This window comes from Pleurodeles waltl, chromosome 7 (genome assembly GCF_031143425.1).
Source record: "Pleurodeles waltl isolate 20211129_DDA chromosome 7, aPleWal1.hap1.20221129, whole genome shotgun sequence".
NCBI classification, from domain to species: Eukaryota; Metazoa; Chordata; class Amphibia; order Caudata; family Salamandridae; genus Pleurodeles; species Pleurodeles waltl.
Genome location: NC_090446.1, coordinates 8,630,583 through 8,656,209, shown reverse-complemented (window position 1 = coordinate 8,656,209; position 25,627 = coordinate 8,630,583). Strand labels below are relative to the sequence as shown.

At 45.4% G+C, this 25,627-nt stretch overlaps 1 protein-coding gene across 3 annotated transcripts; it reads right to left on the bottom strand.

Moving 5' to 3' along the window:
* Positions 1–400: 400 nt before the first annotated feature.
* On the bottom strand, positions 401–25,329 carry LOC138303519 (uncharacterized). 3 transcript variants are annotated; one of them, XM_069242721.1, is made up of 7 exons: positions 25,141–25,329; positions 18,163–18,289; positions 15,598–15,684; positions 14,067–14,180; positions 11,046–11,144; positions 6,645–6,737; positions 401–3,047 (listed from the first exon to the last, which is right to left on the bottom strand). In XM_069242721.1, exons 1-7 carry the CDS (start codon positions 25,162–25,164, stop codon positions 2,017–2,019), a joined length of 1,575 nt encoding a protein of 524 aa, XP_069098822.1. In that variant the 5' UTR covers positions 25,165–25,329; the 3' UTR covers positions 401–2,016. The 3 variants fall into 3 exon arrangements, with proteins under 3 accessions (XP_069098822.1, XP_069098820.1, XP_069098821.1); XM_069242719.1 differs by having other exon boundaries at positions 11,046–11,147; positions 25,141–25,328; XM_069242720.1 differs by lacking the exon at positions 25,141–25,329 and adding an exon at positions 24,151–24,218 and having other exon boundaries at positions 11,046–11,147.
* Between the last annotated feature and the right edge of the window lie 298 nt (positions 25,330–25,627).

The window sequence follows — 25,627 nt, the reverse complement described above, 5'->3', positions numbered from 1 at the left end:
TTTGAAAGACTGTTCTCCAGATTCAAATTGAAAGAGAAATAACAGTACAGAGGAGGATGGAAGCTCAAACTCATACTAAGGGGGGAGATGAGAAAGAGAATCTATAACCAAAGCATTTGCGCCCTTACCCAAACAGGTGGAGGCTGAAAAGGACTCTGCAACCTCTAAGCCAGTGAAAGACTTGTGGCTAGTTTATGAATGACAGGTTCTGTGGTGTCAATAAAATGTAAAGAGCACTGGATTAGCTGGCACAACTGAATACTTAAATCTTAATAATGTCTAGAATACAAGCGTTCCAATAAAAAGTCATGGACTGTGACAATTGAGTTAAAAAACATAAATTGTGAGGCCCTATAATACAAGTTAAGAGGTTAGAGAGATAACTTGATGAGAGCAGAGATTTGATTCTGAAGTCTTCTCTATTTGCATCTTTATTTTTAAAAATAGCACCCTCATCATGTTTAGTTTCATACAGCACTTCTTCAAGGCATCAATAAATTCTCCAGGCTATTTATTTGAATTTTCCAAAAAGAAGTATTGTGTAAAAGATATAAAAACTCTCCCAAACGTGTAGATAGCTTTCTTGTGCGTAGCTTGTCATAAGGCAAAGTGGTCACCAGAATCTGTGGCCAGCACAACACAACAAAAGTGGTGTTTTGGACTGTGACATTTAGGTTACAGTCCTGGATGTGTACTTGCAAGGTACACTATATCTACTACGTCTGATATTCTTGCAGTTCTTCCCACAAAGAAAATAATATGGATTCTAGGAAAACAATTTTTATTTAGCATGAAAAATATCTATATGCAAATAAAATCATATTCCGTTCCTCAAAGATTGTCTTCTCATGTAGTACCTTATAACAGTGTTGAATGCACATCTCTAAAATTTGAAAAAGCACAAAAATCAGTCTTAAAGTTATATCTGCTTTTCTCAGGGGTCTTGACATGGTGCACATCAAATATGACAATGTAATTCAAGAAAGCCATTAACGTTCTAAAGGTGATGAAATGTATTCACGTAATTATGAAAAAATAAATTGTAAGGATTTTTCATCAAACATTACCACAATTTTGTACATTTTATCTTGAAACACATACATATTGTCTTGATTAGGCACAAAGGACATGATTCACAAAGGGAAACTTGCGCTTCTGGTGAACTTTACACTTTTGAGTAAGTTTACAATTTTTTGGTATTCACAATCTGGACTTTTGTAGAAACTGACACTTATGTAGTAACTTACAATGTTGTAGTAAGTCCATCTTTACAAATGGCCAGCCACTGGTACTGAAACAGCCTTCCACAGAAAATAATGGAGGTAAGGACTTAGTACAAAGTGTAAGTTACTACGAAAGTGCAGTTTGTGAATAGCACTTTGTAGTACATTTTTCAGTATTACTATAGTATTAGAAACCTGCAAAATGTACTACAAATTGCAGTTTTGGAACAAGGCCCAAGATACGTAGCAGACATTTGATCACTTTTTTCAACAAATTACATAGATTTGTTGATACTAACAAACTCTGGGACATAAACACTGTTAGGCCAATTGTTGTCCTGTGGGTGTTCCTCCCTTATCAATCTTCAGGTTATACATTTTTCAAAGGTGTCCACAATGAAGTTGTAGATGTTTTGATTCAGCAATGTACATTCTAAAGGAAGAAACAGAAGGATTGGAGCGTGTATGCACTACGTGTCTAAAATAAAGGGGAAGAAGATATGCAACAAACTGTAAACACCTTGGTTTGCTTGAACTTTTTATCAAATGTTGTGGGTAGATAAATCTGAATATTGTTGTTGCCACATTAATGCGTCTGGTAGAGGTGAAACAGTGGTGAACTATTTCTTATCCATTGTGCTAGTGCATATTTTCCCTGTTCTACTACACTGAACAATATGCATATCCAAGACAGACATGCACGTGTGAAAAGAATAGTGGTGACTGTTGTTATGTGTCTATGTAACAGAGGTATATTGTGTACAAAAGGATTGTTCAAAGTAATCCATGCAGATTAGGGGTATGTCTGAAATACTGTTTGCTGAAAGTGCTGTGGTAAAGGTGGGCTAGTAAACCTTTCTGTTGTTGGATGTTTCTGGTGAACATCTTCACTTTTTATTTGTATATGTTTTCTTTTACTGTTGTTGATATCTTGAAGGTGTTCTCTGTAAATTTTATTATGTGTAAATTTCAAGTGTGCTGTCATTGAACTTGTTCCCAAACAATATTTGCTTGGGTTTCCTCTTTTGATATATTTCGAACAAAGTGTACATAGCACGTTTGACGCAGTCTTGACCTCACTGTATGATGGGATTGTGAAGTAGTTCCACACCCAAGATCTAGTTTGCGTAAATTTTCCTCCTCTTTTAATTAATGCTCTGTTACTATTTACGTTCCTTTGTTGATAAGCGTTGTCTGTTTTCGTGGCTGCACTAGATTCTAATGTGTGTTCTGTATTTGTGTTAAAGGCTCTCATGTGTAATTGTGTTTTGTTGTGTCTTTCATTAGGGTGCTCTGTTTTCTCTTCTTTATCTCTGCTTGGCATAGAATTACCCTCTTTTATTTCCCCATCTCTGCTTTTGCCTGGTCTGGTGGTGTGTTCATTGCCTATGTTTGTAGGGGTACTGTGTTTTTGTGTTTCATTGCCATTTCTTGTGGCTTGGGCGATGAGGCTTTGTGTTTTTCGAATTTCAAAGAACGAGTGTTTTGCTTTTATGTTTGTGTTCCTTTCTTGCCGGTTTGCAAACTTCCATCTGGCTAGATTTTTCTGCTGTAGTACATTCATGCGTTGTGTTTGTGTGTGTGCTTTGTTACTGCTTGTATTTTCTCTATGAACAGTTTGTATGTTTGCTAATTGTCTTGAGTTTGTGTGGATGTTTTGCACTGAAATGTTTTTTTCTTCTTTCTGTGTTTGGGCATGATCATACGTTGTCTTATCTTCATCAGTATGTATATTTGCCACAGTTAAAAATGGATCGTCTCCGCATAATTGTAGGTTGCCTTGTGTTTCCAATTCTGTTGGTATTGTTTTTTGAAGCAAACAACCTGTTGGTACAAAGCAAAGACATTTAATGCCAAATAAATTTTACTATCATCATCATCATCTTTTCAGCATGAATACATGTTTTTTACTGATAAACTTGATATCTGCAAACTTAACTGATTGACCCCAAAGTTTACAAAATTACAAGAGAAGGATATAATATTCCTCTACGGAGAGTGCCATGTAGGTTTCACAAGAGGTCTACAAAGGTGGACCTATGACACTATGAGAACCTAGTAAAAAAAAAACATAACACGGCTTAAAAGGCACTTTGTGTTTTGATTACAATTGTGGAGCCAGTTGAGGAATCAGCATGGAATGTGGCACTGGGTTAAAGATGCATTAACGTGACAGCAAACCACGTTTAGTACAAATCCCTTGATCGGGACAAAAGTTAAAGATTGAGGGGCTAAACAAAAAAGTGTTTCCTGTTTTAGCTACCATCAGAAATGTTGTTCTCATCACAGCAGAAAACACTGAGAACAGATTTACTCCAAACCTGTTATGGAGTGAAACTTCAATTGTGCAGCATTCTTTTTGTGGTTTGGTAAAATCCAGTTCATTCGTTTTAGAGACATTTGCGTTTGAGAATGGTGACAGGAGTCCATGAACGGAGTAATGCTTCTGTATACCTGGGTAGTTGAATTTGCAAATCACACTAAATATTTTCTTAATTTGGGAACTAGGCCAAATATGCAATTTTTGCACTGTGGAAAAAAGCACAAAGTGAAAGGGACACATAATAACCGCTTCTAAGCATCACCGGGTAGATATGAAAACTGGTGTGGAAAAACTGTTACTGTTACGAAAATAGTAACAAATGCATTTGGTTTTTGGTAAATTCATATACTTTCCCAAAAATTCACAAGCAGATGGCTGACGTGTATTAGGAAAATGGGGGATATTTTGTCTGTAACCTTTAGGAGACTAGAGCAGAAAATAAATCCACATAAAAGGCACCACTGTAAGACCATTTATAAGAAGGAGGGAACGTGGGGCATGAAGAAAGGGCAGAAACAAAAGTGAATGAACATATAAAAACATAGTTTTGTAGACTGTGAGCTGCAAACACTCAAAAGTTCAAGCCTGAATTTGTGAAAATAATCACATTTTAAATAAATTAAAAGCACTGCAAATACATTGGAGTGATGGTTGGATGCGGGCCTGGTAAGATGCCAGGACCGGTGACTGTACAGCCAAGCTCTGCACGGACGCTGTGACTTCCTACCCCAAAGCAATGCCCTTTGCACAAACAGACAACTTCATCACCCTACAATCAATGTCACTAGTAGCAAACTTTAGAAGGGACAATGCCCAATCCTTGGGTCCTTCCTGATCACCACCTTCCGCACAAGTATCTCGCCATCCAACAGAGCTCTGCAGCTACAAGTCTACATCATATCACTAGATTTTGGAGGAGTCCAGAACAGGCTTCCATCTTCAATGTGGCATCCAGACAGAAGTTGTCTCAGTCTATACTCTAAGCGGATTTTACTTGGCCTCTCAGCTGCATTTAACAAATTGAAAACAACATAGTGTTACAGTGACTCAGCACAATTCACCCAATCCACCCCGCAAAGATACAGAGGTTAAGTTTTGGACCTTCCACCCCCTCCCACCTCAGGCATCTGGAGTGTCCCAAAAGACCACCTACCCTCTAACTGCTACAATAGAGCACTCTTGGATTATGCCAAAAATGACTAAATAATATCCAAGTGTGGATAGTGTTTAAAAGCCTCAAACTAAATAAATCCAAGACGGAAACCTGGTCCATGGCCACAGCAGAACAGAGCCACTACGCTTCCTCCCCACACACATTGTTAATAGGAAAGAAAAGCCAAACACCCAGTGCTAGGTGTCCTCTGGGACTCAGATGTCAGCCCCAGCTCCCCAATGACAGCTGTGGCCAAGGCAGCCCATGACCAACCCAGACTCCAGAAAGAAGTCCCCATGGGGACCACCACAATGACCTGTGTTCAATCGAATCTATTCGTCATACAAACAGGCTACAAACATGACAGCCTGTCTCATCTTTACAATCCCAGGAAGACAATGGTGGCTCCTGGTACAGTCCAAAAATATAATGCATCGTCCTCTTGCTGATGTAATAATCTGTTATGGACACGGAACCCAAATACCTGCAGGACAAGATATGAGTGTACGGCCTTAACATCACAACGCGGTCCGCCCCATCATCCAGGAAGGCAAGTGCATGAGACATACTGACAGAGCAATGCTTCTTTAGTAGACAGGTGTGAACAGACTTCCTCCACTGTAAAGCCACAACCTGGATGTACTTGGAGACTTTACAATATAACCCCCCTCCCCCCGCCCCCCACCACCGCCACCCAAGCCTCTGTAGCCACTGCCCCTTTACCTCCACGGTTCCCCATACTCAAGCCACCCTTGCAACCAGCTACCTAAGGGGCCTTTTCTAGTCTATCTAAAGTGGGAATATTCAGTGGCGAGTCACATACGGTTAGTTCAAGTAAAAAGGACCGTGCCTTCTCTTCACGGTTACTCAGAGAACTGGACATTTCGGGGCAAATTCACAAAGGCATGTAAATGTACATAAAAGTATTTGTGAAGTTCTAGCTGACATACTCATAAATGCTTTGATAATCTGCTGTTGCTTTAGCCATGTTTTATCTCTGAACTACAACAGAAAAGGCACATAAATGTACATGTAGGATCTTCAACACAGTGGGCTTAAGTTTCCAATGTTTGGATCATGCTTAACCCAATAATTACAGGTAGCATTTCTGGGAGATGCATTCAGCTTCATCCTCCAGAGATCAAAAAATGAGTACTATTGTCTTGAGTAATAATAAAATTCTTTCATATAGAGTCAAGAAATTGCTCGGGGTAAATATGCACTTTACTAGTAATACTCACATGAAACTTCTCACTGCAGTATTAATGCCGTTGAGTTTTCAGTGCGAGTAATAGAAAGTGAAAATAAGTATCAACATTTAATTAATGCCAGCCAGGGATGAACCACACGTGCATGACGTGCATGGCTTGCTTGGCCGTCACAATCAGGCAATGGGGCGGTAAGGGAATGAATGGGGCTGGAGCCAAGGTCCAGGTCCCACCCTAGCATCGAACAGTCCTCGCTGCCGGGCAGCAGCAGATACTCAGAGCAGTGATGCCGGCTCGGTTGCGGGGAATGGTAGAAGGGCACGCCCTGTGGGTAGTGGGCACGGAGCACGGTCACAGGCTGGGCACGGTACATGCATGACATTACCAGACGGTACTCTGGAAGGTAATATACAGCGCCTGGATACTCTCACAGGTGATACGTGTGCTCTACAAATCCTGCTGATTGATACGCGTGTTCAAGGCATGATCCAGGGCCAGGCCCTGCACATCCTTTGGACACGAGTACGGTCTGCACAGGTTTCTTATCACAAACAGGCAGCTCTGCTCGAACCTTCCACCCACTCCAAAAGCTTGTTGACTCTTGATTGCATGCAAAGCAGACTTCCTTCCATCCAGCCATCTCCTGAAAGCAGCTAGTAGGTCATGCATTGAATGAGTTAAAGAAAGAATGAGTTAACCGGCTACTACCACACAGGCCACCTCGTCACACTCATCACCTGAGATGCTCCCGTCGTCTTCTCTCTGCTCTGCATACATGTCTGCCTCTTGTTTTAAGGATTGTGACAGTATAAGTGAGGCAATGGGTCCTCCTGGAAAGAGAACATACAACATACATGATTGTGTGACTCGACGACACAGGATTCTTTGATTGTACAGCAACACAAATCAGAGAACAGTTTTCCAGTAGTAATCTTTGGAAAATAAAAAGCGCTCTTCTATTGGATAAGCAGTGATGGAGACGTGTTCAGATATAAGAGTCTTGCAGAGATGCCCTCTTGGGCAGGCGGTGCAGACGTGGGCCTTCTTTTAAGGGGACCCTCAGGGACTATTACTAGGTTTTCAGTGTTTATTTTTCATGGACTCTGGTGGTGTTTTCTAGGTGTTTTCCTAACTTTTACATTACTGATTATAAAATCACCCCTCAACCGAGCACACAAGAACGTTATTTACATTTAAATGAGGAATGTTGCAGGACAGTGAGAGGCCGCGTAGACTCTTCTAATGCTCAGTTCATCCAACACTCTCTTGTGAATCTGTTTGGTCGGGGCCATTGAAACTATGTGGCAGCGGTGGAACAAATTAGGAGGCAGGGTTAAGTAAATTATACAGCAAGAAAAAACGAATTATTCAGTGTAAGATGTATTTCCTGATAGAATTACTTTATTATTTTTTCATTTTTACACTTAACAACTGCCTGGGCATTAGTTGTACATCATTAGTACCAGTTTAACACCCTAATATAGCATAAGCAACAGAAAGGTGACCAATGAACCTTTGCAAAGTGCCTTCAACTGCGCGGCAACAAGTGTCTGCGTTTTAGTAACTTTTCAACCATTTGAGCTTGAAACTAAATGTTATTTTTGTTAAAATCAACAGATTATGCTGCAGATGATGGATTATGTGTCAAATGTGGCAAATGTCTAATTATCTGAAAATCGCGAAAGCCCCACAATTGCAGAATTCTGGTGGCCCTGAGTTTGGTAAACCGGATCGTTATTGACTCAAGACCATGCAAATATTATTTAAGACGGCAGAGCCTGTGCCCAGTTGGAAGTCATTCCTCAATTCAGTAATATATTATTTTTAAAGCGCACATCTCGGCACTAGGAACTATCGCTAACTCAGACGTGATCCACCACAGCTCGCGAAAGAGGTCTCGCCACATATTTGGGTCCGGGGCTCAAAACTCTTCCTCCATTGCCGACACAGGTGAAGAGATCACGCAGGTCATATGATAAACCTCCGGTGTCTACTTCTTGATATGCTGCAAGGAGGTGAGGGGCGAATAGCGAGGAGTATTTTTCTTTAATCTAAAGGGGATACCATTGGGCCTCAGCGTTTTGTGGAGATACCTGGTTGTATTTCCAGTGAGTGGTAACTCCAGTTCATCAGTATTAGTGGTCGAGAGCGCCTGGCCCGGAAGATCTCAGAAGAAGCAGTGGTCCAGTTCCATCCAAGGAGGGGGCTGGTGGTCATGGAGGTTTTCATAGCACCTAACAAAGGTCTCGGACATGGGCTTTTGAAGCAAATTTCATATTTTGCCGACACCCAATGAGAGTTGTGCCAAGTCTGTAAAACTTGCTCAACCTTGCGGAGTCCGTAGACCAATCGAACTGCTGTGGTGAGTTTGGTGATAATGTGGTGCTTAAGATAAGGGAGAACACATTGAAGCCAAAATGCATGACCCACCCTGGCTGCATTTGCCAGCGGGGTTAAATGGAAAGATTTGTATTCAGTAGTCACAAAGGTAAGTTAACAGTAGTGTTTTTACATACACACTCGGGCAGAAACTCACTCAGGCGGAGTCTCCCACTCTCGTGCAGAGATTCCATTTCACACCCAGAGTACAGTCTCTGCACCCAGGGTGGACTCTCCGCACCCAGGGTGGACTCTCCGCACCCAGGGTGGAATCTCTGCACCCAGGGCGCAATCTCTGCACCCAGGGCGCAATCTCCGCACCCAGGGCGCAATCTCCGCACCCAGGGCGCAATCTCCACACCCAGGGCGCAATCTCCGCACCCAGGGCGCAATATCCACCCCTAGTTTGGACGTAAAGATACTACTCATAACTTGCCTTTGTGAATACCGAAAAGTAGTACGTTTTGACTTTTGGTCTAAACTTAGATCAAAAGCCGAACTTTACCTTTGTGAATCAGGCAAAAATATTTTAATTAAGGCAAGACAGGCAACATGGTGCGCGGCATGGACTGGTATGCGAAACAGGAAGAGTCTTTTCATGAAGCAAGAGGATGTCATCGAAGCATAAGAAAATCTAGGCCACTATGGATCGGTGTAATGGCTGCATCGGCTGTAAACACTGTAAGGTACCGTGACACGTCTTTTATCCTTGATGCTCGGATACTTGAACTGTTTTGTTTGCTATGAGGCAAAATTCATAAATTTACATTATAAAGGCGAGAAATCTACTGCTACTGGTATCAGGTGGAATTTTTTCTATAAAAGAGTCCAAGTCTTTCAGTCCTGAGTTAGTTCCCCAACATGGCGTACACGTTAGTGCCCCCGGATGGTGTCAATGTTAGCTCCTCAATAGAGTGCCACCTTTAGGGGCTCCTTATGGTGTTCCTATTACTGCCTCTTTATGGTACTGACTTAGTAGCTTTGCATGATGCTGCGTTTAATGCATCTATATGGTACGGACATAACTTCCTCCCTATGGTGTTAATGTAAACCCCTTCATATGGTATCGCCATTAGTTCTTCTGTAGGATGCCGACGTTAGCAACTCTATTTGGTGTGGACTTTAGTGCTTTCACATGGAACTGACTTTTGAGCCTCCGTATCAACATTAGTTCCTCCCTATGGTGTCGATATTAGTGCCGCTGAAGGATGACGACTTTAGTGCCTCCGTGTGATTTTGCTATTAGTGACTCCATACGGCATCAACACGAGGCCTGATCTAGAGTTTGGTGGAGGAGTTACTCTTTCACTAACGTGATGGATATCTCGTCCGCCGTATTACGATTTCCATAGACCATAATAGAATCGTAATGCAGCAAACGGCATATCGAAACATTTGTGAAGAAATAACCCTCTCCGACAAACCTTAAATCAGGCCCTTAGTCCCTCCAGATGGCATTACCATTGCTGTGGTATGAATGTTAGTGCCTCGGTATGGTGTTCATGTTAGCGTTCGCATTCCCTGTTAATGTTAGCCTTCCACATGGCGTGGACGTTAGTACATCCATACGGTGCTGACATTGGTGGCCTCTATGGTGTTGATGTTGGCTCATCCGTGCGGTGTTAGTGCCTCAGTATGGTGCTGACATTAGCGCTTCCACATTTTGTTGACATTAGTACATCCATACGGTGCTAACGTTGGTGGCCTTTATGGTGTTGGTGCATCCTTGCGGTGTTAGTGTCTCGGTATGGTGTTCATGTTAGCGTTCGCATTCCGTGTTGACGTTAGCCTTCCACATGGCGTTGACATTAGTACATCTATACGGTGCTGACATTAGTGGCCTTTATGATGCTGGTGCATCCTTGCGGTGTTAGTGTCTCAGTATGGTGTTGATGGAAAGGTCTCCGTACGGCGTTGACATTAGTACTTCGTTATTTTTCGACAGTACCTCCATATGGTGTTAGCGTTACTGTCTCTCATGGGGTTGACATTAGGTCTCTAATATGTTGATGACAAGCCTCAGTACAAATATCTTATGTTTAAAGGCAGAAATGCTCAACCTAAAGCTTGACCCAATGCCAACATTTATTGATCATTTGTGTACCAATTTATAAATATTGAACAAGGGCTGTAATTAGTGACCAGCAGCTCTGAGTAATTCACATTCCTCTATTCACACAGTACTTGTTTATTTGTATGTTCATTACTTTGATGCTTCTCCGGGGAACCTTTTTACCATAGTAAGCGGAGCCCTATTGTCCCACAAGCTACAGAGGTCGCCTATACTTTGAATCACAATTTAAGATGTAAATTGTAAATAATCCACACTCTTCACTGCTCTGAACTTGGTGGGGGCCACTAAGGGCAGCTAGTGACGTCTAAGCTAAGGGGGAGGGTCGGACTTGTTAATATTTATTGTCCTCATAAGTGTTCAGGCAACACCATCCCTAAGGGTTGCCAGCAGAGATATCGATGCGACTACCAGACGCGGAGTCAAGGCATCCATGATTAGGTAAAAAATACGAGGCATGTTACCATCTTCAGATATTATACATGTCTCGGGCCCATGACTCTGTCTTGTGTACACTGAGATGCTCGTTCGAGCACAAATGGTGTTATCTGAGAATGCAAGAACAAAACTTTTAAGAGCAGAAAGAAAAGACACAAATGACAGAAAGGTCATACATGATACCTGTGCTATTGCAGGAGGGCAGTGGGCTCTATTCACCGTGTCACTGACTCCAAGCACTTCAACTCACCTTCAACCTGGTCAGCACCTTCCAGTCTCCCGAGGGCCTGATGCTCCAAACAATCAAACCCTTCCTCCTCCTTAATGCCAAATGAGATAAGATCATGGCCTGCTGTGAACAGAAACAAATACAAGTGTCATATTCAGTCATTCCCGGAGAGAAGATCTGGAGACAACTGCAACCCTACCGCATTCCTGGGTTATAAATGTGCATGTCGTGACAAGTTGATTACCATGTACAAGTCTATCGAAGGGCTCTATTATAAACTACGATGTTGTTGTGACAAGTCGATCACCATTTACAAGTCTATCGAAGGGCTGTATTATAAACTGATGTCATGACAAGTTGATCACCATGTACAAGTCTATCGAAGGGCTGTATTATAAACTGATGTCGTGACAAGTTGATCACCATGTACAAGTCTATCGAAGGGCTGTATTATAAACTATTGTGACCAGTTGATCACCATGTACAACTCTATCGAAGGGCTGTATTATAAACTGATGTCATGACCAGTTGATCACCATGTACAAGTCTATCGAAGGGCTGTATTATAAACTATTGTGACCAGTTGATCACCATGTACAACTCTTTCGAAGGGCTGTATTATAAACTATGATGTAGTGACAAGTCAATCACCATGTACAAGTCTATCGAAGATCTGTACTATAAACTGATGTTGTGACAAGTCGAACATCATGTACAAGTCTTGCGAAAGGCTGTATTATAAACTATGATGTTGTGACAAGCTGATCACCATGTTCCAGTCTATTGAAGGGCTGTATTATAAACTATTGTTGTGACAAGTCGATCACCATGTACAAGTCTATCGAAGGGCTGTATTATAAACTATATTGTAGTGACAAGTTGATCGCCATGTACAAGTCTGTCGAAGAGCTGTATTATAAACAATGATGATATCAAGACCAGTCAATCACCTTGTAAATGTCTATTGAAGGGCTGTATTATAAACAATGATGTCAAGACCACTTCTTCACCTTGTACAAGGCTATCGAAGGCCTAAGTTATAAACTTGCACGTTGTGACTTGTCGATCACTACGCACACATCTATCGAAGGGCCTGGTTATAAACGTGCATGTTGTGACCGTCAATCACTATGTACAAGTCTATTGAAGCACTGCGTTGTAAACTTGCATGTCGTGACCAGTCGATCACCACATACAATTCTGTTGAAGGGCTGTGTTATGAATTTGCAGGTCGTAAGCAGCTGATCACCATGCAGAAGTCAATAAAAGCACCATATCATGAACCTGAAGGGTTGGTAAAGTTTTAGCACCCTTTATGCCAGTAACAGAGTAGTTGCATGCTTTTTTTTTCTGCAGGGCACTCTATTACAATGGAGGTAAAAAACAAAACCTTTAACCAGCGATGACTCATGAACCGTAAGCGGTACCGATCGTCTCCAACAGTTGCACATTTAGTGCACATGGGCATGCACACCGAACAACACCCCAGTAAGCTTCTATAAAAAGGGGTGGTGTAATAGGTATGGAAGTCGGAGACACCAGTCCCTCTAAAGTCACAAAGAGTTGCTGTAACCCCCTCAAGGCCTCAGTCCCTGTCTAACACTGGGTCACAAACCCAGGTACACACCGCTGGACTGCAGAGCCGGTGAACTGGTGTGTCACGCCAGTGGGTCATGCAGCCTCACTGGCATGTGCAGCCCTAAAGCGTCTCTGGTACTGGCTGCAGATGTGCCTCGGGTTCTGCAGAGGTCAGCCGGGCTGCACATCCTTTTGGCTTGGGCTGTCTCTTCACTTTCAGCAGCTCTCCAAACAGTTCTCAGGGGGCAGGGCCTTGGCTGTGCCTCCTCCTGATCACAGTAGCTCTTGTGTGCGCCGCACAGTCCAGCATCTGCAGCACCATTTAGGGTACCCTGTTCCTGGCAGGTCATTCTCTGAGAGCACTGGCTCCTTCAGAAGTCAAAGTCCAGAGAAGCAGAAATTAAGTCAGTCCTGTGTGCATTATTGGGAAGCCAGGCCCAATCAGTCTTCATATTCAAACTTTCCACTCATCACTGTGGTAGAACCTCTCTGTGGCCTCTTCCCGGGTTTCTTAGGCTAGAGGACGGGGAGAGCAGAAGGCTGTCATTTAGAGATATATTGGGCGCCATGTACCAGACACTCTGGGTGCGAGTTATCTGTTGCTGGGAAAAGAGCCACTCCCTCAGCACACTCCAACACATATAGTCCAGGTTGTGCTCCTGAAGGGATCTCTGGGATGAAATATGGATCACAGACCAGAAACCAGGCATGAATCAGCCCACTGTAGGGTACTGAAGGGGCAAACCCTTGGAGCTGAGCTGCCCAAGCAGCCTTCGGTGTAAGGTAAGGAACCGCTCTCTTGTACTACATGTAGTGTAAACTTACAAGAAAATTACTTATACAGCAAACTGTATCCCTACACTATTCACATGTAACAGCACCACACAGCAGGGGAGGTGAAGGGCCCCCACTGTAGGGGGCTAAACTGGTTTCAACAAGACAGTAGACTTTTCCCACAGTTGGAGATAAACAGACATGTGCCCCTACATGCATTTATGCTACAACGAACCATCAATCCCCCCAAATCTTAGACGAGGAAGAAGGAAACACCATTTACCACAGTTAAACCTATAATTCCACAACAGCACCTTCAGTGGGTTAAAAACTGTTAAGGACAGTATGGGCAAAAAATGCCAGCCAGAAAATCTCAGTAAAGGGCAGGATGGGACAGTCACAACAAAATGAGGCTGCTTTACACAACTATCCATCACCCAATAGTTCATCAATCCAACTTAGATACCAGCGGGCAAACAGTTTAAGAGCGCGTTTGTAAACTATCTGAGCTGATAAGAGACCCCTCACTGCCTAACCAAAGAAAGGGCACGACCCCCAAGCAGCTGGGAAAAGACTCTGAAATTATTACATTTCCTAAGTAACATAGGCGATGAACCAAGCTGGAGGCCCACATGACTCATCTCACCACAAATAGCAACTTTGCTACAATTCAGGAAATGAGATACTCACTTGGACCGCGGTCTTTGCTGTACTCTCCAAATTCCGTGCCCAGATGATTATTTGGAATTAATATTGTATCTTCGTCTTGCTTCACCCATGTGTCAGCAGCGTGGAGAGGAAATCCTGCGGAAAAGGTAAATTATTGTGTTGTTTCAGGAACTTTAAAAGTATGTTTTAATTAATACAAAAACTGAGATGTATTTCAAGAATTGTGTACACAAAAGAGAGCCCAAGCATTGTCACCTAGGTTAACGTGATATTATTTAGATATGGAGGAACTGCAAGCCAATATACGTGCACTTTACTTATTGTTCCGGCGGTTAACAAGCAACGGACAAAGGCCCTGATTTAGAGCAGGGTAGACGGGTTACTCTTTCACAAACGTGACAGATATCCCGTCCTCTGTATTGCGTGTTCATTATATCCAATAGTACTGTAATATGGCGGATGAGATATCTGTCACAAACCCGCCCAACAAACTCTAAATCAGGCCCAAACTTTCTCCAAAGGTTCTTATGCTTCCCAATAATTAGAGGAAACATTGAGGTCTTTGAGCGCAAGATATGGGCCCTCATTACGACCCTGGCGGTATAGAACCGCCAGGGCCGCGGCACGCGGGAGCACCGCCGACAGGCCGGCGGTGCCCCGCGGGGCATTCTGACCGCGGCGGCTTAGCCGCGGTCAGTAAAGGGAAACCGGCGGTCTCCCGCCGGTTTCCCGCTGCCCCCAGGAAGCTGCGCCGGCTTGGGGATTCCGACTCCCCCTCCCGCCATCCAGTTCCTGGCGGTTCTCCCGCCGGGAACCGGATGGCGGGAGGGGGAGTCGCGGGGCCCCTGGGGGCCCCTGCAGTGCCCATGCCAATGGCATGGGCACTGCAGGGGCCCCCGTAAGAGGGCCCCTACAAGTATTTCACTGTCTGCTTGGCAGACAGTGAAATACGCGACGGGTGCAACAGCACCCGTCGCACCTTCCCACTGAGCCGGCTCGATTACGAGCCGGCATGCTCGTGGGAAGGGAGTTTTTCCCTGGGCTGGCGGGCGGTCTTTTGGAGACCGCCCGCCAGCCCAGGGAAAAACTCATAATACCCTCCGCAGTCTTTTGACCGCGGAGCGGTATTATGGAGGGCTGAATTCTGGCGGGCGGCCTCCGCCGCCCGCCAGAATCAGAATGAGGGGCACGGTCTGCTCTGGAGGTGATTTGCCTGCTCCTGGTGAGCTTTAAGGCGTGGATTTCCATATTGGCAAGGGGGTTACTCTGTCACAATGGCAACGGATACCCCGTCCACCGAAATATAAATCCCATTATTTCCTATGGGATTTAGATTTTGGCAGGTGGGATATTCGTCACCGTTGTGACGGAGTAACTAGTCTGCCAATATCAGGGCCGACGTTTCCTCGCTCAGAACTCAGACTGAGGTCAACACCAAAGTACGGCGTGTGTGCGTGCATTTGAGATGTTCTTGTACATTCTCTTGAAGGATGTGCCTAAATGACGCTGCCAGGTGCCCCGCTCCAATTCCAACTTGGGGAAGAAAGTATACCTTTAGCACTGTTGAACTCCTCATCGTCTTGGTAACACACCTTTTCTTTACCGCTTAGTGAAATTACTGCATTTTCAATAAGAGGACCTGTTAATAGAAAGGAAATAAAACATTTACTTTTAGTTTTTACAATGGTCCTAATGTAATAACTAAGAATGATCTTGCCCTTGTGGCATTGGTTGATTACGTTAATTCTTATGATGACCAACAGGTAGCAATGGCTTCTTGGCGCTAAAAAATGAATTAAAAAAAAGGGAGACCACTGATCTAACTTTAGAAAATGATGTACAACAGGTTGAATGACAAAGGTGAACTCTGCAACAACACATTGGGTTAAATATCCGTGACCCTGCACGCCACGGTCTAGAAATGCACGGGCATACATTCGAGCGTTAACCATTGTCCAGAAAGAGCTAAACAGAGTGACAAAGACTGTCCTGGGGTATGAAATACATGCAGCAGTGCTGCCAATCACATCAGTCCAGAGAAGAGAAAGCCGTGAGCCCCAAGAAGAAAACATATCAAATGAAAGATCGGAGATAAAACTATGCATACAGTGGAGTGGTAATTTCGAACAGAGAGACCAAAGGAATCCTGCAGAAGAAGCACAGAGATGTAGCTACAAAAGTGATGTACACATAAGTCAACCTAAAAAAAGAAATGTGGAGACCAGTACATGATATATTCAGCAGATGACTTTATTGGAGATATAACCGGATATAACCAATAGTCGTACCTGCTAGAGATGGGACAAACACTACGAAGGACCTAATGTCATTTCCACTCCTAGCGCCTTATTTAGAGATGGGCGACTGGCACTGATGTCCATCATGGCGGTGGAGGTCTCCCCCACAGTGGCCGGACGACAGCCCACCACGTTCAGAGCTCTCTTCTGGCTGTGTGTAGATTTCTGTGTCTTCCAAGACGCCACCCCCATGGCGGCTCCTTGAAGGCACTGAAAGCTCGCTGAGCGGCTGCCACGTTTCATGCGGCCTCTCAGCAATGTTTTGCATCCCTTTACTTTTGAGAAACAAAATACTAATGACACCAAAGGGGTCATGTTTTTCTAGGACGGACCGCCAGTCTTTCCTAGCAGATCTCAACAGAAAAAGGTACGCCAGACCTTCAGGACAAAACAGGGCAGGTGTTGTGACGTACGTACACCAATGAGCTGTCGGCGTGGGGTTTCCGCCAGCAGAAGCAGCAGAGGATTGAAGACAATTTTAACTCACTCCCACTTTTTCTGTTTTTGAATTTGCTCCCAAAAAAATAAAATCCACTCCGCTGTAATGAGGTGTCAAAGCGCACCCTCGATGTGCTAGGTATCTCGGGTGGGACCCATATGATGAAGCACGCCACCAACTAGGCTGGTGGATGAGGGTCTTTTAAACAACAAAGGTATTTTAAATAACAACAAAGGTTTTCTAGCTGTTGGAAGGGAGCTTTGGAAATAGATAATTTTACGAATGTGGCGGCGTGGGCCTTTTGTGGTTGCACGTCTGTGTCTAGTTTCAGAGTTTGCGAGATGAAGGGGAGGAGTCGAGCAGTGAAGTGGGGGGTTGAAAAGAAGACATGTTTAAGATTAAAGGGGAGAAAATGAAAAGCATGAACTGCAGTGAACAGGTTAAATCAATGGTGGAGTCAGGACAGGAGGAGGGCGAGAGTCTTAGCAGCCCAGAGCATCAGGAGTGGACAAACCATCAGGAGTTATAGAGATGAAAGCAGCAGGCGTGAGACAGCGGAGAAATGCAGCGAAGACTGAAGACGAAGGCAGCGCCAACATCCGAGAAGATGGGGCAGGAGAAAGAGAATATGGGGAAATAGAGCAAGAAAGGGGCGGAAATGGGATGAAGATGCAGGAACAAAGAAAATGGGGGGTTTCTGAAGGGTGAAGCTACTGTGCCCGAGGGCATAACAGTAACACGAGTCGTTTGCAGGGAGACCAGAGGAGATGTAATCATGAAAAGCAGGAGTGAGAGGTGAGAAAGATAACAGACAAGGTCATCAGCCTGCAAGAGTAAAAGAAACAACAATGTCTGAAAAAGAAAAGGGACTGACAGAAAAGAGAAGTGGTCCAAAGTCAGGCCACAAACAAAATGATATAGAAACATCTGGCATAAAAAGATTTCTCCACTTTTCTGTATTTCCAACTTGTTTCTGTAATTCAAAGAGAAGTTGTGTGTTTTGTACTTGACAATGTTCTGTATTGTTTGTTTTCACTAAGCACTGGGAATAAAAGCATATAATCTGCCCGCCTCCCCGGGGCCTCTCCTTAAAAGTGGGTTCTTAAGGAATAAATGCAAGAACCCAAACTTTAACATCCCTCATAGATCCCCATCCTTCCATTCCCATGGACTGGGAAGTGCGCAGTCATTCCTTGGAGTGAGGCCACAGGCTTCGTGTGATATGGTGGGCTGGCCAGTTTACTCGCCTATGTCAACAGAGCTAAGACAACTTTCAATATCTTAAAGTCAATCAAAGGCAGACAAATCAGATGTATTCCGAGCATCTCAGACTAAAAAGAAACCACTCAAAAACTGGCCGCACAGAGAATGTGTAATTTACCCAGTGAGATCAAGGCCTGGTGAATTTCCTTCATCACATTCCTGTAAAGTGTCTTCTGCCATTCCTTTAAATGCTCCCACTCCTCTTCGGAGAAGTAGGCGGAAACATCATAGAAGGAAACCTGGGCCTGGAAGAGAAGAGACTTAACTTACTTAGCAACTCCTGCCAAGGAAATAAATGAAAAAACAATAAACATTCATTTCAAGAAAAACTTTTTCCTCTCAGTTCCAACATCCACCAACTTATCTGCTCATCACAAACAGTCCTTTATAGTGGCAGAATATTCATAGTTTTGATGCAACATCAAATGCAGCTTAATTTAATATATTTCGCACAAAGGGCCCTCCTAGAGTTGGGCACTAATAGGGTGTCACAGAGTCTATACCCTGGCATGTCACATCACGCAGGCAGCATCCATGTGTGCTTTATCTAACTGACGGGGATCTGTCCAGACTTCCTAACTACTATCAGGAAGGTCATATACAAATATCAACCTATTTGTACCTTTTAACAAACCATAAATCCAACCTAACCCACTTTGCACCTAAAAACAAAAACATTGGTTAGTTAGTGTTTTAACACCAGCCCCAATATATTTTTGGCAAATGCCTTACTGTGAGATTAGATGCTTGTCAGCGTTTTGTATAAAACATATTTTTTAAAGTTTTGTAGGCGAAACACGTGTCGGCTGCCTTTCGAAGATCTGTTGAAGCGATTCATAAAGATTTGAAGAATAAAAGTCAAGAATATTCATGAACATTTCTTGATCTTTACCACTGATGTATCATGATCTAATCAATACTATTAGGACTTACATATGCGCTTCGGTGCCTTTTTCTCATCAATATTTTATATGCCCTTTATTTTGGAGCCTACACTAGAGTCTTATTTTTATGCTATATATTTTGACATGCTGCTTCCCAATGGCAGGTCATTTAGTGTGCAATAAAAAAACCTTTGGTGTCCTGCCCAAGCAAAAGCTGGAATATTTGGCACCGTGCCGGAGAAGATCTGACAGAGAAAAGTCATACCCCAGTTTTTTTTTTTTTATAACCAAGTTTATTTCACTTTGAAAAAGAAAACAAGAGAACAACAACATGACCGTGAGTGCTATCAAGCAGAACTACATAAGGCGGATCTATACATGACTCATAATTGATAACAGGTCTCCTCTTCCCAACCCAGGAACCATTATGCTGCTTAGAAGTTTAACCCACGGTGCGCCCACCATTTCCCCGAGATCGCCTCATGCTTCTGAGGACAGCCCAGTGCCCCATAAATTGGCTTTCTACTTGAGAGCACCAATCTACCCCAGTTCGCAATTTCGAAATCGATGGCATCTCTGGACTTTTCCAAAGTTGTGCAATGTCTCTTTTAGCCACTAGACATGCCAGTCCAATGAATACCCGTTCCATTTGTGTCCCTCCCAACTCCTCCAGAAGGCCCAGCAGCACCACCCTCACACCCTAGGTTTTGATGGGTGGCCTGTTCTCATACATCGCCCTTCTGCCCTTGTAAACTTGCAACCACTTGTAGGCTGCAAAATGCATTGTGATAAATTTAGAAGCAATGTGTTCTCAGAACTAAGGGGGGGGTTTGCCACAGATTATCCATCATAATAGCCCTAATATCTAATGGTTTGAGATGGACTTTGGAGCCATTGCAGTGAAGTTTAAGTTGCTGTGTTTTTAATGCGCTGAAGATGGCACAACAGGGATGTGCGAGGCCCCAAGTACAAGAGACCACTGTTGTGACAGCGCAAACGCACCACAATGCGACAACTAGAGTATGACCTTCGGAAGTCAGGTGGAGATGAATGCTTTGCAGGGCCCTCAAGCTGAAACACTGGGCAGACATATGCTCCTTCCAGTTTTTATGAGCCCAAGGTGTGTCCAACTCTGCAATCTAAGGTTCTATAAAAGCTGCCAAAGGTGCAGTACCTTTTTCATCCACCTAAAGGAGAAGTGACTCTAAGCAAGGAGCTGTACCCAAGCGCACACTGCCAAACAATACCTCTGCCCTGCAAGCGCCTATGTCCTATTTCCTGTAATTTTGGACTGACTTACGTTACCTTTGATTTACTAAACCATGCAGAGCCACGCAGAGCCTTGGCCTGACTTAGTAAATAGTTAAGGGCTTGTGTTACTGTGCATCGCCTTGCGTGACGCCAGAACAAAGCAAGGGCATTAGCTTAGATTTACTAAACCATGCAGAGCCACACAGAGCCTTAGAATGACTTAGTAAACTCCACTTAAGGGCTTGCATTACTGTGGGTCGCCTTGCGCAACGCCAGGAGAACACAAGGGCATTACCTTAGATTTACTAAACCATGCAGAGCCAAGCAGAGCCTTGGCGTGACTTAGTAAATAGTTAAGGGCTTGCGTTACTGTACCTTGCCGTGCGTGATGCCAGGACAACACAAGGTTATTACCTTAGATTTACTAAACCATGCAGAGCCTTGGCGTGACTTAGTAAACAGTTAAGGGCTTGTGTTTCTGTGCGTCACCTTGTGTGATGCCAGGACAACACAAGGGAATTACCTTAGATTTACTAAACCATGCAGAACCACGCAGAGCCTTGGCCTGACTTAGTAAACTCCACTTAAGGGCTTGCATTACTGTGGGTCGCCCTGCGAAACGCCAGGAGAACACAAGGGCATTACCTTAGATTTACTAAACCATGCAGAGCCAAGCAGAGCCTTGGCGTGACTTAGTAAATAGTTAAGGGCTTGTGTTACTGTGCATCGCCTTGCGTGACGCCAGAACAAAGCAAGGGCATTAGCTTAGATTTACTAAATCATGCAGAGCCACACAGAGCCTTAGAATGACTTAGTAAACTCCACTTAAGGGCTTGCATTACTGTGGGTCGCCTTGCACAACGCCAGGAGAACACAAGGGCATTACCTTAGATTTACTAAACCATGCAGAGCCACGCAGAGCCTTGGCCTGACTTAGTAAACTCCACTTAAGGGCTTGCATTACTGTGGGTCGCCCTGCGAAACGCCAGGAGAACACAAGGGCATTACCTTAGATTTACTAAACCATGCAGAGCCAAGCAGAGCCTTGGCGTGACTTAGTAAATAGTTAAGGGCTTGTGTTACTGTGCATCGCCTTGCGTGACGCCAGAACAAAGCAAGGGCATTAGCTTAGATTTACTAAACCATGCAGAGCCACACAGAGCCTTAGAATGACTTAGTAAACTCCACTTAAGGGCTTGCATTACTGTGGGTCGCCTTGCACGCCAGGAGAACACAAGGGCATTACCTTAGATTTACTAAACCATGCAGAGCCAAGCAGAGCCTTGGCGTGACTTAGTAAATAGTTAAGGGCTTGTGTTACTGTGCGTCGCCTTGCGTGATGACAGAACAAAACAAGAGCATTACCTTAGATATACTAAACCTTGCAGAGCCACACAGAGCCTTGGCGTGACTTAGTAAAGAGTTAAGGGCTTACATTACTGTACGTTGCCTTGCGTGATGCCAGGACAACACAAGGGCATTACCTTAGATTTACTAAACCATGCAGAGCCGCGCAGAGCTTTGGCCTGACTTAGTAAACGCCACTTAAGGGCTGCATTAGTGTGCGTCGCTTGTGTGACGCCAGGACAACACAAGCATTAGTAAATCTGGCTCTCAGCATCCACGCGAAGTTACAAAAGGGGGTCCCACGACGTCGGAGGACAACTCAGAAGGTTGTGCACTGCAGGACGGAGTGCTGGGGACCCAGGCTAGGCTGTGCACAAAGGAAATCCTGGAAGAGTGCATAGGAGCCGGAGCAGCTGCAAATCACGTGGTACACAGCTTTGCAGTCTAGCGTGGGGAGGCAAGGACTTACCTCCACCAAACTTGGACTGAAGAGTCACTGGACTGTGGGAGTCACTTGGACAGAGTTGCTGTGTTCCAGGGACCACGCTCGTCAGGATAAGAGGGAACCCAGAGGACCAGTGATGCAGTCTTTTGGTGCCTGTGTTAGCAGGGGGAAGATTCTGTCGACCCACAGGAGATTTCTTCGGAGCTTCTGGTGCAGGGTGAAGGCAGGCTACCCCCAGAGAATGCACCACCTGGAAACAGTTGAGAAAGCCGGCAGGATTAGGCGCTACAATGTTGCTGGTAGTTGTCTTGCTACTTTGTTGCAGTTTTGCAGGCGTCCTGAACAGTCAGCGGTCGATCCTTTGGTAGAAGGTGAAGAGGGAGATGCAGAGGAACTCTGGTGAGCTCTTGCATTCGTTATCTGAAGAATTCCCCAAAGCAGAGACCCTAAATAGCCAGAAAAGGAGGTTTGGCTACCAAGTTAGGAGGATTGGCTACCAAGAGAGGTAAGAGCCTATCAGAAGGAGCCTCTGACGTCACCTGCTGGCACTGGCTACTCAGAGCAGTCCAGTGTGCCCCCAACACCTCTGTTTTCAAGATGGCAGAGGTCTGGGACACACTGGAGGAGCTCTGGGCACCTCCCCTGGGAGGTACTGGTCAGAGGAGTGGTCACTCCCCTTTCCTTTGTCCAGTTTAGCACCAGAGCAGGGCTGGGGGATCCCTGAACCGCTGTAGACTGGCTTATGCAGAGATGGGCACCATCTGTGCCCATGAAAGCATTTTCAGAGGCTGGGGGAGGCTACTCCTCCCCAGCCCTTCACACCTATTTCCAAAGGGAGAAGTTGTAACACCCCATCTCAGAGGAAATCCTTTGTTCTGCCCTCTTGGGCCACGGCTGACTGGACCCCAGGAGGGCAAAACCTGTCTGAGGCGTTGGCAGCAGCAACAGCTGCAGTGGAAACCCCGGGAAAGGTAGTTTGGCAGTACCCGGGTCCGTGCTAGAGACTCGGGGGATCATGGAATTGTCTCCCCAATGCCAGAATGGCCTTGGGGTGACAATTCCATGATCTTAGACAGGTTACATGGCCATGTTCGGAGTTACCATTGTGACGCCATACATAGGTAGTGACCTATGTATAGTGCACAAGTGTAATGGTGTCCCTGCACTCACAAAGTCCGGGGAATTTGCCCTGAACGATGTCGGGGCACCTTGGATAGTGCCAGGGTGCCCACACACTAAGTAACTTTGCACCCAACCTTCACTAGGTGAAGGTTAGACATATAGGTGACTTATAAGTTACTTATGTGCAGTGGTAAATGGCTGTTAAATAACGTGGACGTTATTTCACGCAGGTTGCAGTGGCAGGCCTGTGTAAGAATTGTCAGAGCTCCCTATGGGTGGCAAAAGAAATGCTGCAGCCCATAGGGATCTCCTGGAACCCCAATACCCTGGGTACCTCAGTACCATATACTAGGGAATTATATGGGTGTACCAGTATGCCAATGTAAATTGGTAAATTTAGTCACTAGCCTGTTAGTGACAAATTTGGAAAGCAGAGAGAGCATAGCCACTGAGGTTCTGGTTAGCAGAGCCTCAGTGAGACAGTTAGTCATCACACAGGGAACACATACAAGGCACATACTTATGAGCACTGGGGCCCTGGCTGGCAGGGTCCCAGTGACACATAGACTAAAACAGCATATATATACAGTGAAATATGGGGGTAACATGCCAGGCAAGATGGTACTTTCCCACAACGCTCTCTCCCAAAGATGAGCAGGATTTAGGGCGGCCTCGCCGCAGGGAGTTCAGTCTACACCAGAGCATGGTGCCTTTTAATGTTATGTACTGTGATCCTTAAAAGTGCAAACTCGCGCCTTTGAAAGATAGTGTGGGCAGGAAAGAGCAGTGAAGCCAGCACTACTCGTGAAGGAGCCCGAGGGGAGGGGCATAGAGGGTGACCCCATGAACCCCGACATCCCTATATGTAATATACACGGGTCACACTCACCTGCCCCGGGGCTGCTGGGACATGATGCTTCTCTGTGTGATCCTGGGCGGAGGCACGGTTCTAATAGCACAGGCTCAGGTCTGCTGCTAGCGCCCAGAAGCAGAGACACTAGTCTTCGGGTGCCCCTAAACTAGGACATCCCTTAGATATAGTATGGGTCACATTCACCTGCCCCGGGGCCTGCTGGGACATGATCCTCTGTGTGATCCTGGGCGGAGGCAGCGTCCTAATAACACAGACTAGGGACAGCTAGCGCCCAGAGGCCAGGACAATAGGCTTCGCGGCGCCCCATAAACCCAGACATCCCTTTATGTAATATACACGGGTCACACTCACCTGCCCAGGGGCTGCTGGGACATGATCCTCTGTGTGATCCTTGGTGGAGGTAGTATTGCAATACCACAGACTAGGGACAGCTAGCGCCCAGAAGCCAAGAGACTAGTCTTCGGGTGCCACTAAACTAAGACATCCCTTAGATATAGTACGGGTCACACTCACCTGCCCCGGGGCCTGCTGGGACATGATCCTCTGTGTGATCCTGGGCGGAGGCACGGTTCTAATAGCACAGGCTCAGGTCTGCTGCTAGCGCCCAGAAGCAGAGACACTAGTCTTCGGGTGCCCCTAAACTAGGACATCCCTTAGATATAGTATGGGTCACATTCACCTGCCCCGGGGCCTGCTGGGACATGATCCTCTGTGTGATCCTGGGCGGAGGCAGCGTCCTAATAACACAGACTAGGGACAGCTAGCGCCCAGAGGCCAGGACAATAGGCTTCGCGGCGCCCCATAAACCCAGACATCCCTTTTATAATATACACGGGTCACACTCACCTGCCATGGGGCTGCTGGGACATGATCCTCTGTGTGATCCTTGGTGGAGGTAGTATTGCAATACCACAGACTAGGGACAGCTAGCGCCCAGAAGCCAAGAGACTAGTCTTCGGGTGCCACTAAACTAAGACATCCCTTAGATATAGTACGGGTCACACTCACCTGCCCCGGGGCCTGCTGGGACATGATCCTCTGTGTGATCCTGGGCGGAGGCACGGTTCTAACAGCACATGCTGAGATGATGCCGATAGCGCCCAGACACTAGGCTTCGTGGCGCCCCATAGACCCAGATATCCATTATATGTAATACACCCGGGTCCCACTCACCTGCCCCGGGGCCTGCTGAGTCATGATGCTGCTCTCCGAGGCTTCTCTGCGCTAACCGTGTGATCCTGGGCGGAAGCAGCGATCTAATAGCACACGCTCGAGGGTGCTAGCGCCCAGAAGCCGAGACACTAGCTCTAGGCGCATGCCCACAGCAAGCACCCACTTCCGGCAGTGACAAGGGAAAGTGAAAGGATGGCCTGTCCCAGGCGGGGGTGCGGGGGTCACATCTGTATGCCCCTTTCATGAGTCACACCTGTAAAGCTCCTAGAAGCATCCGTGCCAAACCCACCCGATCCCAGCGGGAGACTCCCGGTCCTTGCAGCCAAGAGTGGCTTTATTTCGGCACGAGTGACCTGCACAGGAGGAGGCGCAGAGTGTAATAAACTATTACAACAAGGCCCGCGTGTAATCCTGGCTGTAATCAGCCGGGCTAAGAGAGGCAGCAAGACAAGGCGAAAGCAACACACCAGCGGGAAAGGTCCCCAGG